The 15,933-nt window shown below is 51.6% G+C and overlaps 1 protein-coding gene across 1 annotated transcript in view; it reads left to right on the forward strand.

The window, feature by feature from the left end:
- The first annotated feature begins 4,037 nt into the window (after positions 1-4,037).
- The window catches only part of LOC142499160 (ephrin-A3-like), a 138,658-nt gene continuing 126,762 nt past the window's right edge, over positions 4,038-15,933 (forward strand). Inside the window, exon 1 of the mRNA XM_075608124.1 lies at positions 4,038-4,198. Within this exon, the coding sequence (XP_075464239.1) occupies positions 4,104-4,198 (95 nt within the window). The 5' untranslated portion in view covers positions 4,038-4,103. The remainder of the gene's footprint in view (positions 4,199-15,933) is intronic.

Raw genomic sequence — 15,933 nt, forward strand, 5'->3', positions numbered from 1 at the left:
TGCCGCTGTGCTGTTACCGTGCTCTACCACCGCGCTCTGCCGCTGTGCTGTTACCGTGCTGTACCACCGCGCTCTGCCGCTGTGCTGTTACCGTGCTCTACCACCGCGCTCTGCCGCTGTGCTGTTACCGTGCTGTACCACCGCGCTCTGCCGCTGTGCTGTTACCGCGCTCTGCCTCCATGCTCTGTTACCGCGCTCTGCCGCTGTGCTGTTACCGCGCTCTGCCGCCATGCTCTGTTACCGCGCTCTGCCGCTATGCTGTTACCGCACTCTGCCGCCATGCTCTGTTACCGCGCTCTGCCGCTGTGCTGTTACCGCGCTCTGCCGCCATGCTCTGTTACCGCGCTCTGCCGCTATGCTGTTACCGCACTCTGCCGCCATGCTCTGTTACCACGCTCTGCCGCCGTGCTGTTACCGTGCTCTGCCGTGCTCTGTTACCGCGCTCTGCCGTTGCGCTCTGTTACCGCGCTCTGCCGCCGTGCTGTTACCGTGCTCTACCGTTGCGCTCTGCTATTGCTGGGTACCCGTGTCTGCTTCCGTGGTCCCGAAAGTAGAACCCAGCTGAGCAGCCAGACAGCAGTATCCTAAAGTGCATCATTATCGTGTTACGTTATTTAATAAGTCCTCACATGATGGTAATGTGCAGCGCTGGACATGCATTAGTAACGCGCGCTTCCATCCCGCATGCTCCTGGCGAGATTACAATCTCCTGATCGCCGTCACTCTGCACGTTGATGGAGAGTTTGGCATATATTAACCTTTCTGTTACACTGTGTGAGTCACAGGATAGAAAAGGTTTCATTCACCTGCGATGTACGATACTGCAGCCCAGGATGCCAGGAATTCTTCTCATCGGCATATAAACACCCCGTTTCCCACGCAGACTGTCCTCACGGCGCCCGTTTCCCACGCAGACTGTGACCTCACGGTGCCCGTTTCCCACGCAGACTGACCTCACGGTGCCCGTTTCCCACGCAGACTGTGACCTCACGGCACCCGTTTCCCACGCAGACTGTGACCTCACGGCGCCCGTTTCCCACGCAGACTGTGACCTCACGGTGCCCGTTTCCCACGCAGACTGACCTCACGGTGCCCGTTTCCCACGCAGACTGTGTCCTCACGGCGCCCGTTTCCCACGCAGACTGTGACCTCACGGCACCCGTTTCCCACGCAGACTGTGTCCTCACGGCACCCGTTTCCCACGCAGACTGTGTCCTCACGGCGCCCTTTTCCCACGCTGAGTGTGACCTCACGGCACCCGTTTCCCACGCAGACTGTGACCTCACGGCACCCGTTTCCCACGCAGACTGTGACCTCACGGCACCCGTTTCCCACGCAGACTGTGACCTCACGGCACCCGTTTCCCACACAGACTGTCCTCACGGTGCCCGTTTCCCACGCAGACTGTGACCTCACGGCGCCCTTTTCCCACGCTGAGTGTGACCTCACGGCGCCCGTTTCCCACACAGACTGTCCTCACGGTGCCCGTTTCCCACACAGACTGTCCTCACGGTGCCCGTTTCCCACACAGACTGTCCTCACGGTGCCCGTTTCCCACACAGACTGTATCCTCACGGCGCCCGTTTCCCACGCAGATTGTGATCTCACAGATGCCGTTTCCCACGCAGACTGTGACCTCACGGCGCCCATTTCCCACGCAGACTGTGACCTCACGGCGCCCGTTTCCCACGCAGACTGTGACCTCACGGCACCCGATTCCCACGCAGATTGTGACCTCACGGAGGCCGTTTCCCACGCAGATTGTGACCTCACGGCGGCCGTTTCCCACGCAGGCTGTGACCTCACGGTGCCCTTTTTGCCACGCTGAGTGTGACCTCACGGCGTCCGTTTCCCACGCAGACTGTGACCTCACGGAGGCCGTTTCCCACGCAGTCTGTGACCTCACGGCACCCGATTCCCATGCAGATTGTGACCTCACGGAGGCCGTTTCCCACGCAGATTGTGACCTCACGGCGGCCGATTCCCACGCAGGCTGTGACCTCACGGTGCCCTTTTTGCCACGCTGAGTGTGACCTCACGGCGCCCGTTTCCCACGCAGACTGTGACCTCACGGCGCCCGTTTCTCACGCAGATTGTGACCTCACAGAGGCCGTTTCCCACGCAGATTGTGACCTCACGGTGCCCGTTTCCCACGCAGACTGTGACCTCACAGAGGCCGTTTCCCACGCAGATTGTGACCTCACAGCGCCCGTTTCCCACGCAGACTGTGACCTCACAGAGGCCGTTTCAGATCGGATCTCAATGATCCCTTACACCAGGGGTTCACATCTCCAGTCCTCAAGACCCCCCCAACAGGTCAAGTTTTCATGGTATCCCTGCTTCAGCACAAGTGGCTCAATCAGTGGCTCAGTTAAAGCACCACCTGTGCTGAAGCAGATATATCCTGAACACCTGACCAGTTGGGGGCTCTTGAGGACGGGATTTGAGAACCCCTGCCTTACACACATGGCTGACTGAGCACTACAGGTTTCTTATTGTAACTATGTGTTTGTCAGTATAACTCTGCCCAGGACATACGTGAGAACGAGAGGTAACGATCACTGTATTACTTCCTGCTAACACGTTATAAATACATAAATAATAGATTGCCAGCGCCCTGCTCGCCCCAAACATAAACTGCTTGGATGTTTCTGATACTGTATTTTCTCGTCATTTGGCGTCAGTCACGGACCCCCATTTTCCTCCATCGCTGCAGTCCTGTTTTTCAAGGCTCAGTATCTCAGCAATGGAAAACAGCGCAAAGATGACAGGAGTTCAGGAGAATAAGTTGAGCTGCACCAAATAGTAGCAAAGTCCCCTATTGTGGAGCTGAGAAGCTGCAGGTTTCTGCTCCAGGCAGATTTTAATAATGCAAGTTTTTTTCGATATACATGGTGAAAATGTACAGGCAAAATAAATCCCCGACCCTACAATCTAATCCACCAGTTTGGTACAAGGAGCTGCTACTGTGTCTAGAATGTGGCTACTTGTAGCCAACCAAGCCAGAAACAAGCCTCACACTGTTTGAGACCCAAAAGGTTGAAGAAGCTGTCTGTGAGTAGGTTACTGGCTCTGCACTGCTGTAACCCAGGCTGTACTGAAAAGCTGTGTAATGCGACAGACAGAAGCTTATAGGGGGTCCATGTTAAAAGGGATAAGAAGCAAAAAGTGACACTGTGAGTGCTCAGTTGAATGTATTTACCCAGAATCCCTGGCTGCAGTGGAAGCACTGTATGCGAAGAGATAATGGGGAATGGCAGGGTTGCAGACCTGTCTGAGTTGTGTGACTGTGCTCACTTCATTGCAAAACCAGTGACACTTTCTTAAACTGACAACTCTACCGGACTCTAACCCTACATGTGTGAGGTCTGACACCCCCACATGTGTGAGGTCTGACACCCCCTACCCCTTGTGTGAAGCAGGCTTTTTATCTGTGGGTATGGGGGTATATGTGCCTCACGGGCGGGTATGGGGGTATCTGTGCCTCTCAGGTGGGTATGGGGGTATCTGTGCCTCACGGGCGGGTATGGGGGTATCTGTGCCTCACGGTGGGTATGGGTGGTATCTGTGCCTCTCGGTGGGTATGGGTGGTATCTGTGCCTCTCGGTGGGTATGGGTGGTATCTGTGCCTCCCGGGTGGGTATGGGTTGTATCTGCCTCTCTGGTGGGTATGGGGGTATCTGTGGGTATGGGTGTATATTTAATCACGAGTGTGTATGGCTGTATGTGTGCATCACGGGTGGGTATGAGGGGTATCTGTGCCTCAGGGGTGGGTATGGGGGTATCTATGGGTCACGGGTGGGTATGGGGGTGCAGGGCTAACCCAGGATGCGCGTGCACTGTGAGTTTGTGCGATGCACTGACTGTGGGCGGAGCTTGGTAGTGTGGGTGTGGCCTGTTTGCACGGGTGGAGCCAACTCTACGGGCTTGATTTGTTGGGGCGTGGCCTGGCGGTGTGCGGGGCGTGGTTGTGTGCAGGGTCTGGCAGTGGGACTTGGCTGTGGGCGGGGCCTGGCTGTGTGCGGGGCGGGGCCTGGCTGTGTGCGCGCCGCGCGCTCTCGGTCGGGCAGTGTGCACTGGGCTCGGTGCGGTTCGGTTACAGGATGGCTCTGATCCCGCTGCTCCTGCCTCTGCTCACCCTGCTCACCGGAACCGGAGGGAACCGGCATGCGGTGCACTGGAACAACTCCAACTACCAGTGAGTGGGGGTGGAGGAGGGTTGTGATGTGGGGGCTGCATATTAAATTTATGATTTGGGTGTTATTGTCATTTTTAATAAGAATTTGTGAAGCTGGATTAACCATTCCTGTGCTGGGGACCCCCCTCCCCCTCAGTACAGCAGGGGTTAAATCACAACCTAGATCCGGCAAATGCATCAGTGGGTGCGAGATGTTTGGGAGAGATCAGATTGCGAGACTATAAGCATCATGCTGCAATGAGATCATGTATGTGCACAGCGCACGTATTGTGTGCAGCAAGTGGTACAGTACATGTGTGTGTGTATAGAAGCCAGCATCAGATTGTGCCTTGTGTTAAAGTAGTTGTGTGTGGCAGTGTGCTGGCAGCAGAGCTGTGCGGTGTCACATGCATCAGATAATAAGAAGTTATTATAGTGACTGGGCTCTCTGCGCCCCTGTGCTGCTCTCTGCGCCCCTGTGCCCCGCTCTGCGCCCCTGTGCCCCTCTCTGCGCCCCTGTTCCCCTCTCTGCGCCCCTGTTCCCCTCTCTGCGCCCCTGTGCCCCTCTCTGCGCCCGCCCCTGTGCCCCTCTCTGCGCCCCTGCGCCCCTCTCTGCGCCCCTGCGCCCCTCTCTGCGCCCCTGTGCCCCTCTCTGCGCCCCTGTGCCCCTCTCTGTGCCCCTGTGCCCCTCTCTGCGCCCCTGTGCCCCTCTCTGCGCCCCTCTGCGCTGTGACATGCTCTGACATATTCAGGATCCAGGTGGATAGGTAATAGGAGGGATCCTGTGTTTGCAGTAATGATGTGTCCATATTCACGCACTGTTCCCAGGACACACACACAGAGCTGTCACAGTGTAACATGCATATGCACTATATACTTTAGTACCTGTATGTTGGGTACTACAACGACAGCTTCAGAACCATCCATCACATTGAGTGAGAGATGCTGATCCATGGGTACCTGCTAAGGCGCCAGTGCACAGATGCATCACGGCACAGGTTGCTCCTGTAATGGTTTTCAGCGCATGTTACCGCTGTGATGGATGTATCTGGCATAGGAGATGGGGGGGTGGGGAGACCGTTGGAAAGTTTGTGCAGAACGAGGACGGTGCGCTCGCTGCTCGGTGTCAGGAATCACACGCTTATCGTATGCAGGCTGGGACTCTGGGCTTTCCTGCGGCTTGTGATTTCAGCACACTGCTGGCAAAATCCTATGCCCCTCAGACAGACAGGGGGCCCGGTCCCACTTGTTAGGATGCTGTGTTTGGGAGACCTGCTTACATGTACCCGGTGCACATCAGCCTCACGCTCGGTGCAGAGGAATTGCAATGGTTATTCATTCGGTGGGAGAATGGCATGTGGGCAGCGGCAGAATGAGCGTAACATCTGGACTCGCATATGCAGCATTTATCATGTCGCCTTTTTGTGTAATAATCAGGATTTTAGCAGTCGCAGAAGGCAGGGTGATGCAAAATAACATGATGAATGCACGCGCAAGCCTCGCCGAGCGGCGAATTGTTATTGGGTGTCATTACACTGACATATTGTGCTGTCCCATATATTACCCTAATGTTTCTGTGCTGCTGCTGCTTCAGTGATGCTGTTTTAACCAACAATAATTTAGCAGATTTTTATTTTTCTTGCTGGAAATCTCCAGGAAAAAGGGAATAAAAGATGGAAATACAGAATGGTTATTTGTTTAACGGCTGAGCCTGTATTTCCCTGGGAGCCTGGATACGGCCACTTTGCAGGGTGATGATATTAGGGAGGCCTTCCTGTCTTTCAGGTCCCCCCCCCCCCCTCTTGTAGTAATAAATTGCTGCTGTTGCTAATGATTATGGTGCTATAAATGACTTAGAAACCCTATTACATGTTGGGACCCATTTCCTGCAGAATTTGCCCTTTCCCTCCCGTCTCCAGGTGCAGGAACCCATCTTTCTGGGGAGCTTAGCATGTGCGAAGAGACGTTGGAAAGGATTAATGTGGGTCCTTCCTGCAGTGCTGGACAGGTCTTGAAATCATTGCGCTGAGGGTCTCTCCACCAGACAGATTGCTCAGCGCTCCTTTCCCTGTGGTGCTTTGCTGCGAAGCCTTGTGTGAAATCAATGCCTTCTCTTTCCTTTCTGTGCGTGGTTATCTCTCATGTGAGCATCGTGCTATTGGTTAATCTTTGCTCTTGTAAGCGTGCCCGTTAGGACCTGGCCTCATGCAGGGTACCGCACATATATATACCGTACCATGAGGCATGTTACCCGGGAGCTGCTCCCTCCTGCATCGGTGCTGTGACTGTCCAGTGCCGGACGGGAAGGAACGTTTGGATCATGGTGCTGGTTATTACAGAGAGATTTTGCACAGGACCTGATATTTTTATTACCCGGGTTCTTTGTGCCACTGCTGGTTATTCCATTTTGTAAAATTAAACATTTTTTGAGACTCTGGGATATGCATTTACAAAGCATCACCCCTTTCTCTTGCTATCAGAGTAAATGATGTATTTGTTGCATTGTGTAATGTCCGTGTGTGTTTCGTCGGACACCCCCGTTTGACGCGACACATTGTACTTGATATATACACACATATACTTGGATTTTTGCAGCACGCTCTTGTTCTGCCATGCTTTGTTCCCCTGTACTATGAATGATCTTTCTGTTCATACAGTAAAGTGCTCTATAATGTTTAAATAATAGAGATGAAGTCAGGACATGAGCAGAAGGGCCCAGGCTCCAGGGTAGCGTGTTACTGTGTCCTCTCCGTGTTCCAATGACCGGTATCGATTTGCAAAGACCCCAGGTCTTGGTGGGCACTTGTAGTATTGGGGAACGGAATCGCAGGTTATGGTGACAGCTCTACATCATGTAAGGTGCTGGAAACCCCGTGCACCGGGGAAGGGGATGTGAAGGCGAAACTAGCACCCTAATAAAGTTATAAAGTCGCAGGCGCGGAATATCTGAGGAGGGGTCTGCTGTGGTTACAGGCGCGGAATATCTGAGGAGGGGTCTGGTGTGGTTACAGAAGGGGAATATCTGAGGAGGGGTCTGCTGTGATTACGGGAGGGGAATATCTGAGGAGGAGCCTGCTGTGATTACAGAAGGGGAATATCTGAGGAGGGGTCTGCTGTGGTTACAGAAGGGGAATATCTGAGGAGGGGTCTGGTGTGATTACAGGAGGGGAATATCTGAGATGGGGTCTTGTGTGATTACAGAAGGGGAATATCTGAGGAGGGGTCTGGTGTGGTTACAGGAGGGGAATATCTGAGGAGGGGTCTGGTGTGGTTACAGGAGGGGAATATCTGAGGAGGGGTCTGGTGTGGTTACAGGAGGGGAATATCTGAGGAGGGGTCTGGTGTGGTTACAGGAGGGGAATATCTGAGGAGGGGTCTGGTGTGGTTACAGGAGGGGAATATCTGAGGAGGGGTCTGGTGTGATTACAGGAGGGGAATATCTGAGGAGGGGTCTGCTGTGGTTACAGGAGGGGCTGGCAGCGCTCCTTTTTATTCAGATAATTACCACAATTGACAAGGATCTGGGAAGCAGAACTAAAACCCGGAGCCGGGGCTGTGTATGTGTTATGGGGCAGATATAACAGCAGTGTGCAGCGTGTTACACCGCAGTGTGACTATTATTCTTAGGAACTACCCACCCAAGCTGGCTGTGTTTCACCCCAGCGGGGCACTAAATTACATGCCCTTACCAATGCCGTACCATGTCACCGCCGGCAGCACCTCTCGTTCCTAGCGCAAGAAACCCCTGGTCACTTGGCATTTTTGCCTTGGTTGTTGGCACACAAGGAATGTGGTTTTCATTCTGGAACATTCTGGGTGTGGGACATTAAGTACTTCATTTGTGCACAATTCGTGATGTCTTCATGCCTGGCCATATTTTGTTTTGTATTCGAGTCCTCCTTTTTGGCATTGCGCGTGTGTGTGTGTGTGTGTGTGTGTGTGTGTGTCTCGCACGCTGCTGGTTCTGTACTCTTCCTCATCACAAATGAAATAACTGAATATTGCTTTTAGTGAACACTTCCTGTGGCTGCGCTGTCACCGGAGCGCGTGGCATCACCAGCTGGGACCAGAGGTCTTCACAGGCGCGGCTTGTAAAAGTCGTAGGATTTTTCAGTGAATATTTGTAAATAATGTCTCTGGGGCGCAGGGGGCGGATCCTTGTGCTAAGAGTAAACCCCCCCCCCCCCACTTTTGTCCAGGAGAAATGGCACTGTTTTCCCTGCAGCTCGGGGGTAGATATTTGGGACGGCAGATTTTGCCGGATTCCTGTATGAAAAGCGCGAGGTTGTATGTCTGCTCTGCTGTTCTCACAGTGGGGCCGCGCCATGGCGCAAGGAGAGCTTATTGTACAATTACACGTAATATATATACGTCTCTGCCGTAGCGTGCGTCTTATCATAACATTAAATGTGTGCGCTAAGAGGCCGCTTGCAGCGTCTTCCTTGTATATATCCTGTGAGCCCTCTCCTGTGAAGTAAGCATTCCTGGTTAATAGTAAATGTGTTTACTTACGTGTCCCTGTGCCTACAGATTGCACGGAGTTTGGTTCTTATGTATGTCGAGAAGCTGCCGTTTGTTATCTTCTAAAAACAAATACAATTGTTTAGCGGTGTGTGCGCGTGCTGCGTTCTTTCAGTAGGAGATCTGGGATCACACGGTGTGTGCGCGTGCTGCGTTCTTTCAGTAGGAGATCTGGGATCACACGGTGTGTGCGCGTCTGCTGCGTTCTTTCAATAGGAGATCTGGGATCACACGGTGTGTGCGCGTCTGCTGCGTTCTTTCAATAGGAGATCTGGGATCACACGTTGTGTGCGCGCCTGCTGCGTTCTTTCAATAGGAGATCTGGGATCACACGGTGTGCGCGCGTGCTGCGTTCTTTCAATAGGAGATCTGGGATCACACGATCTGGGATCACACGGTGTGTGCGCGTCTGCTGCGTTCTTTCAATAGGAGATCTGGGATCACACGGTGTGCGCGCGTGCTGCGTTCTTTCAGTAGGAGATCTGGGATCACACGTTGTGTGCGCGCCTGCTGCGTTCTTTCAATAGGAGATCTGGGATCACACGGTGTGTGCACGTGCTGCGTTCTTTCAATAGGAGATCTGGGATCACACGGTGTGTGCGCGCGTGCTGCGTTCTTTCAATAGGAGATCTGGGATCACACGGTGTGTGCACGTGCTGCGTCCTTTCAATAGGAGATCTGGGATCACACGGTGTGTGCGCGCGTGCTGCGTTCTTTCAATAGGAGATCTGGGATCACACGGTGTGTGCGCGCGTGCTGCGTCCTTTCAATAGGAGATCTGGGATCTTTCTGTTTTGGGGGGAAATAATGAATGTAATCTGGCAAATCACAGCTCGCCAATATTCTGTGGGTGTCACTAGTTTGTATGTATACTTTTATTTATATAGCACCACAAAGTATGCAGCATGTGACAAAATAAACAATAATATACAGAGAATATAATAAGTGCAAGAAATGTATAAAGCTATGGCTAGAATGGGGGTCTGCCCAGCAGAGCTTACACTCTAAATTGAAGTCACTCACTAACCTAAGCAGTCAAACCAATGTGAATCGCGTTTCCGCACTTTAAAATAACACACTTTTTTTTTTTGTCCAAAATCCCCAAATCTCGATCGTTTTGGAGCTTGCAGAGAGACGTCCCTGACATTCCCCGCACTGAGGGTCATTCGAGTGACTTCTGAATTCTAACAAACAGCGCCGTGCATGTTACAATAAATATCTCACAGTAAATGCCCACATATACCGATGGGAGGTGCGTGGGATATAGTGCTGTGCATTATTACTGGGATTAGGGCGAATAATAAACTGCTATATGTGGGTGAGAGGCAAATATTACATGTAACAGTTCTATGTACATATGGAACTATGTTTGTATTTAAATCCTTCACAGGAGCATAGATTCTTTGTATTGCCTTTTCTGCAGCATAGCGTATAGGGTATATATGTACTCATTAAGTGCCCTGTACACGTCGCTTTATAGAGCAGAGCAGGCGTTGGAATGCAGGCAACTGTGATATGATAATCACGTCGTCAATCAGTATACTGTGCATCCGGCCCGGGGGCTTCACCTGCGGCCCCCAGCTACTGGCGGCCCCCAGCATTCGCTCTCCCTCTCTCCCTCTCTCCCACTGCACAGGAAGACGCTGCTGGTGTGGATTGTAACTTCTTCCCGCTCCCTGAGCTGTCTAACTGAGCGCTGATATATACAGTACTGCCCGCTCCTCTCCTGCGCTGATATATACAGTACTGCCCGCTCCTCTCCTGCGCTGATATATACAGTACTGCCCGCTCCTCTCCTGTGCTGATATATACAGTACTGCCCGCTCCTCTCCTGCGCTGATATATACAGTACTGCCCGCTCCTCTCCTGCGCTGATATATACAGTACTGCCCGCTCCTCTCCTGCACTGATACAGTACTGCCCGCTCCTCTCCTGCGCTGATATATACAGTACTGCCCGCTCCTCTCCTGCGCTGATATATACAGTACTGCCCGCTCCTCTCCTGCGCTGATATATACAGTAGTGCCCGCTCCTCTCCTGCGCTGATATATACAGTACTGCCCGCTACTCTTCTGCGCTGATATGTACAGTACTGCCCGCTCCTCTCCTGCGCTGATAAATACAGAACTGCCTGCTCCGCTCCTGCGCCGATACGTACAGTACTGCCCGCTCCTCTTTTGCGCTGATATATACTGTATATATACTGTGTGTGTCTGTGTGTGTGTGTGTGTGTGTGTGTGTGTGTGTGTGTGTGTGTGTGTGTGTGTGTGTGTGTGTGTGTGTGTGTGTATGTATATGTATATGTATATATATATGTGTGTGTATATATATATATATATATGTATATGTATATATATGTATATGTATATATATATATTTATATATATATATATATATATATATACATGTGTATATATATATATATATATATATATATATACATGTGTATATATATATATATATATATATATATATATACACAAATGTAAATACAACTGTATGCTCATCTGCATGTCTTAGGCAGGTCTGCAACCCCGCCTTTCCCCATTATCACCCAGCGCACTTCCACTGCAGCAAGGGATTCTGGGAAATGACATGCAAATGAGCACACAGTGTCACTTTTTTTACTCACCATAACTTAACTCAGTATTATGGTATATATATACCATAATACTGAGTTAAGTTATGGTGAGTAAAAAAAGTGACACTGTGTGCTCATTTGGATGTCATTTCCCAGAATCCCTTGCTGCAGTGGAAGTGCATATATACATATGTATATGTATATGTATATATGTATATGTATATATATGTATATATGTGTATATGTGTATATATATATGTGTATATGTATATATGTATATATGTATATATGTATATATATATGTGTATATTTCCGACTGAATATATAATTTGCAATAAATACCAATCTCGCCACCCTTTAGGTGGTGTAAAAAATAAAATGGGAGATTTTTAGAAGTGGTTTGTATAACAAAGCTACGAGAGTAGCAGTTGTGGGCAAAAAAGTGTATCCATCAAGGTGGAAACATGTCTGTGAGTGGTTTGTACTTGCGTTGCTAGTCCCATGCTGTGTTTAAAAGCTGTGTGAATGGCGATGCATCAGCTTAAATGGGCTCCATGTGAATGGATATTCCAGGCAAAAAGTGACACATTGTGTGCTCATTTGCATGCCATTTCCCAGAATCCCTTGCGGCAATGGAGCACTGTATGCAAGGTGATAATGGTTGGAAGGCAGGGTTGCAGACCTGTCTAAGACATGCGAATGTGCTCACAAGGGATATTCTTTATTGGCTATATGCTAACGGTGGAGGTTTTCTGTCGCCCTTTCCCCCCACCATAACTTAAAATAAAAATATATCTATATCTCCCTCGTGTACTGTTTATGATTACACTGGCAGTCCTGAGGGTGCAGTGCAATGCATTCCTCCCCAGCACTGAAGGGGTTACACGAAACGCGCAGTATTTTTGGAGGCCTGGTGGTGTTTTGATGCTTATCTCCCTCCGGGAGACCTACATTGCTAATATGTGCAGGCGAGGAGCCCCCACCCGGAGCCCCCACCCCGGCAGAGACATCCATGGCCCGGGCAGAGACATCCAGGGTCCGGCGGCGTGTAATTGCATGCTGTGGAGTGAGGCCAATTGTGTAGCTGATTGCGATCTTATCAGCGTTTATGGCCAGAAAGTAATTAGAGAGCCCCTCTCAGAGAGCCCCTCTCGGGGGCTCCGCCTGTCCCTTCTCTGTCTTTGTCCTGCTTTTATTGTGTTGTGTGAGAGATTGTGTCCCAGGGGGGTATGGGGGGAGGGGAGAGGCGCATTCTGCTGCATCTCTCATCACCAGAAGCAGCCCCTCACCCACACCCTGAGACCCCCGGCATGGGCTCCGAACACCGCCGGGAGCGGCACAACTGGCAGTGTTTGGCAGGACGGAGGGTGGCTCGTACGGATCACGTGCACCCACCTAACACCCGCCCGCCCGCGTCACCTTCAGGTTGTCACACTTTGAATGTGGAGGGCAAGGCTCCGGGGGACTATCAACTCCGTCCAGCAAGGAAGGGGTTAGGCGTATGAGAGCGGCATTACTGCGTCTCTGCCGTAACCTCTCCCAGAAATAAGTACCCCACGCTATACGATGCGCTGCCCCTCCCTGACCTTGGGGGCAGAATAACACTGTCCAAGGTCACCTGGGCGGGGCAGTAAATAGTTTATAAGGTGCCCTTTGCCATGTTATCATTTATTCAATAGCTATCCGTTTCTTTATCGTCTCTTTCAAGCCGTTACATCCCTGGCTGAGAAGGGAGGAGTAGAAAGATGCTGGTCTTTGGTGTGGGAGACGTGGTCCCAGAGCCAACTCCTTGTGTCCTCATGGAATTTACTTTCCCTCCCTTTGCCTCTTACCGCTATAATTAGATTGTAAGCTCTTTAGCACTGAGCTGATATTCTGTGTACTGTCAGCACTTTAAAAATGATAATTACTTAAGTGCTGTGCCCCGTACACAGAGCAGTCTCAGGAGAAAGAGAGTGTGTCGGTTCTGTGCCCTGCACACAGAGCAGTCTCATGAGAGAGTGCTGGTCCTGTGCCCCATACACAGAGCAGTCTCAGGAGAAAGAGAGTGTGTCGGTTCTGTGCCCCGTACACAGAGCAGTCTCAGGAGAAAGATGGTGCTGGCCCTGTGCCCCATACACAGAGCAGTCTCAGGAGAGATAGAGTGCCGGTCCTGTGTCCCGTACACAGAGCAGTCTCAGGAGAGAGAGAGTGCCGGTCCTGTGCCCCGTACACAGAGCAGTCTCAGGAGAAAGAGAGTGTGTCGGCCCTGTGCCCCACACACAGAGCAGTCTCAGGAGAGAGTGTCGGTCCTGTGCCCCACACACAGAGCAGTTTCAGGAGAGAGTGTCGGTCCTGTGCCCCACACACAGAGCAGTCTCAATAGAGAGTGTCGGTCCTGTGCCCCACACACAGAGCAGTCTCAGGAGAGAGAGAGTACTGGTCCTGTGCCCCACACACAGAGCAGTCTCAGGAGAGCGAGAGTGCCGGTCCTGTGCCCCGCACACAGAGCAGTCTCAGGAGAGAGAGAGTGCCGGTCCTGTGCCCCGCACACAGAGCAGTCTCAGAAGAGAGAGAGTGCCGGTCCTGTGCCCCGTACACAGAGCAGTCTCAGGAGAGAGAGTGCCGGTCCTGTGCCCCGTACACAGAGCAGTCTCAGGAGAGCGAGAGTACCGGTCCTGTGCCCCGTACACAGAGCAGTCAGGAGAGAGAGTGTGCCGGTCTTGTGCCCCGTACACAGAGCAGTCAGGCGAGAGAGAGAGTGCCGATCCTGTGCCTCTGTATATACGCACACCATCTGAATACTGCCCTGCCTGCTCACATACACCTGTGAGAGGGGATACTCCATACCTGGTCTGCAGCGGTGTGCGTTACCGTTTTGACGTAGTGCTGCTGCTGTGCTATATAATGATGTTACTTGGGGAAGGGAGAAGTGGCAGATGATATCAGCCCGGCTAATCCGTGCAGTGCCCCCCTGGAATTACCAGGGAAAGAACTCAGCCAGGTAACCACTTCTCTGCATTGTTTACTGATGCTAGAGAGAGGCTTGGCTCTAAATATCAAGAGTAACATTCTTATAAAGAGGGCGATGTGGTCCGCGCTCTCGGTTGCGATACGATATGGCGCTTCAGCTCCCTGCAGCTATAACTATAAATAGTGTGTTACTTTGTGTTCCTTTACAATCCCACATTATCGCCACTTTATATTTGCAAATGTAAGGATTTTTTTAATAAAGAAATAGCTTTATGTCGTGGAGACTTTCTCCCGTTCTGAGATACGATAGACTTATTGATCCGTATACGTGTCCTGTATCCGTGTGTGCACAATATAGAGTGAGTATGAATGTACAGCCATGCATAGCTTGCCCCTATAGCTGGGCCCTGCATAGCTGGGCCCTGCATAGCTTGCACTTATAGCTGGGCCCTGCATAGCTTGCCCTTATAGCTTGCCCTTATAGCTGGGCCCTGCATAGCTTGCCCTTATAGCTGAGCCCTGCATAGCTTGCCCCTATAGCTGGGCCCTGCATAGCTTGCCCCTACTGCTGGGCCCTGCATAGCTTGCCCCTATAGCTGGGCCCTGCATAGCTTGCCCCTATAGCTGGGCCCTGCAGAGCTTGCCCCTATAGCTGGGCCCTGCAGAGCTTGCTCCCATAGCGGGGCCCTGCATAGCTTGCTCCCATAGCGGGGCCCTGCATAGCTTGCTCCCATAGCGGGGCCCTGCATAGCTTGCCCCTATAGCGGGCCCCTGCATAGCTTGCCCCTATAGCGGGGCCCTGCATAGCTTGCCCCTATAGCTGGGCCCTGACGCTGGGACACTTTGTGCAGTGTTCTCATGCTACTGTGTGTGTTAGTGCCGCTTTCAGAGCTCACACCTCACAGGAGGAGGTATGGGTGCGGTGATTACAAACACAGCAATTAGGGTTAATAAGGATCAAAACCGTGTCATTTTACCTGCTGGCTAAATATTTCTATCAGTGAGAACTGTCACAGGGTGTCGCGTTAAAAAGATGATTCAAGTACAAGCTGTGTATGTGTGTATATTTATATCTTTACACATAGACATATATTCACACACACACACACACACACGGACATTGTACCTGAATTTACACACACAAACACACATTTTTACACACACACACACACAAACACAAGTATATTTTTGCACACGCGCGCGCTCTCTTGCACACACGCTGTTTGCGCTTTCCTAGTGTGGGAACAGAATATAGTCCGTGTGCAGTTTTGCAGCGAGATGCTTTGGTTACATCGCGCTGTGTGATGTACAGGCTGGGGGGAAGGGGGTATTACCAGGCTGGTGAGGGGTGGGGTGGGTATTACCAGGCTCGGGGGAGGGGTGGGTGTTACCAGGCTGTGGTGGGGTGTAACCTGGCTGGGGGTGGGGCGGGGGGGTATTGCCCGGCTGGTGGGGAGGTGTTACCAGGCTGTTGCCAGGCTCGGGGGCACAGAAGGAGCCTGTGTTGGTGGAGGATGTGATGCCGCTGGAAGTGATACACGCACTGATGTATGCAGCCGCACAATACGAAGAGCAGTTGGAAAATTGCTAATCGCGCCTCATTTCCATAAAACCAGTTGAACTGAAGAGTTTAGTGGGAGGGTAATGGTCTGAGAGGGTCTCTCCCGGTGTGAATTCTGCTCCTTCTCATCCTCCAAATGCC

The sequence above is a fragment of the Ascaphus truei genome, chromosome 7 (assembly GCF_040206685.1).
Source record: "Ascaphus truei isolate aAscTru1 chromosome 7, aAscTru1.hap1, whole genome shotgun sequence".
NCBI lineage: Eukaryota > Metazoa > Chordata > Amphibia > Anura > Ascaphidae > Ascaphus > Ascaphus truei.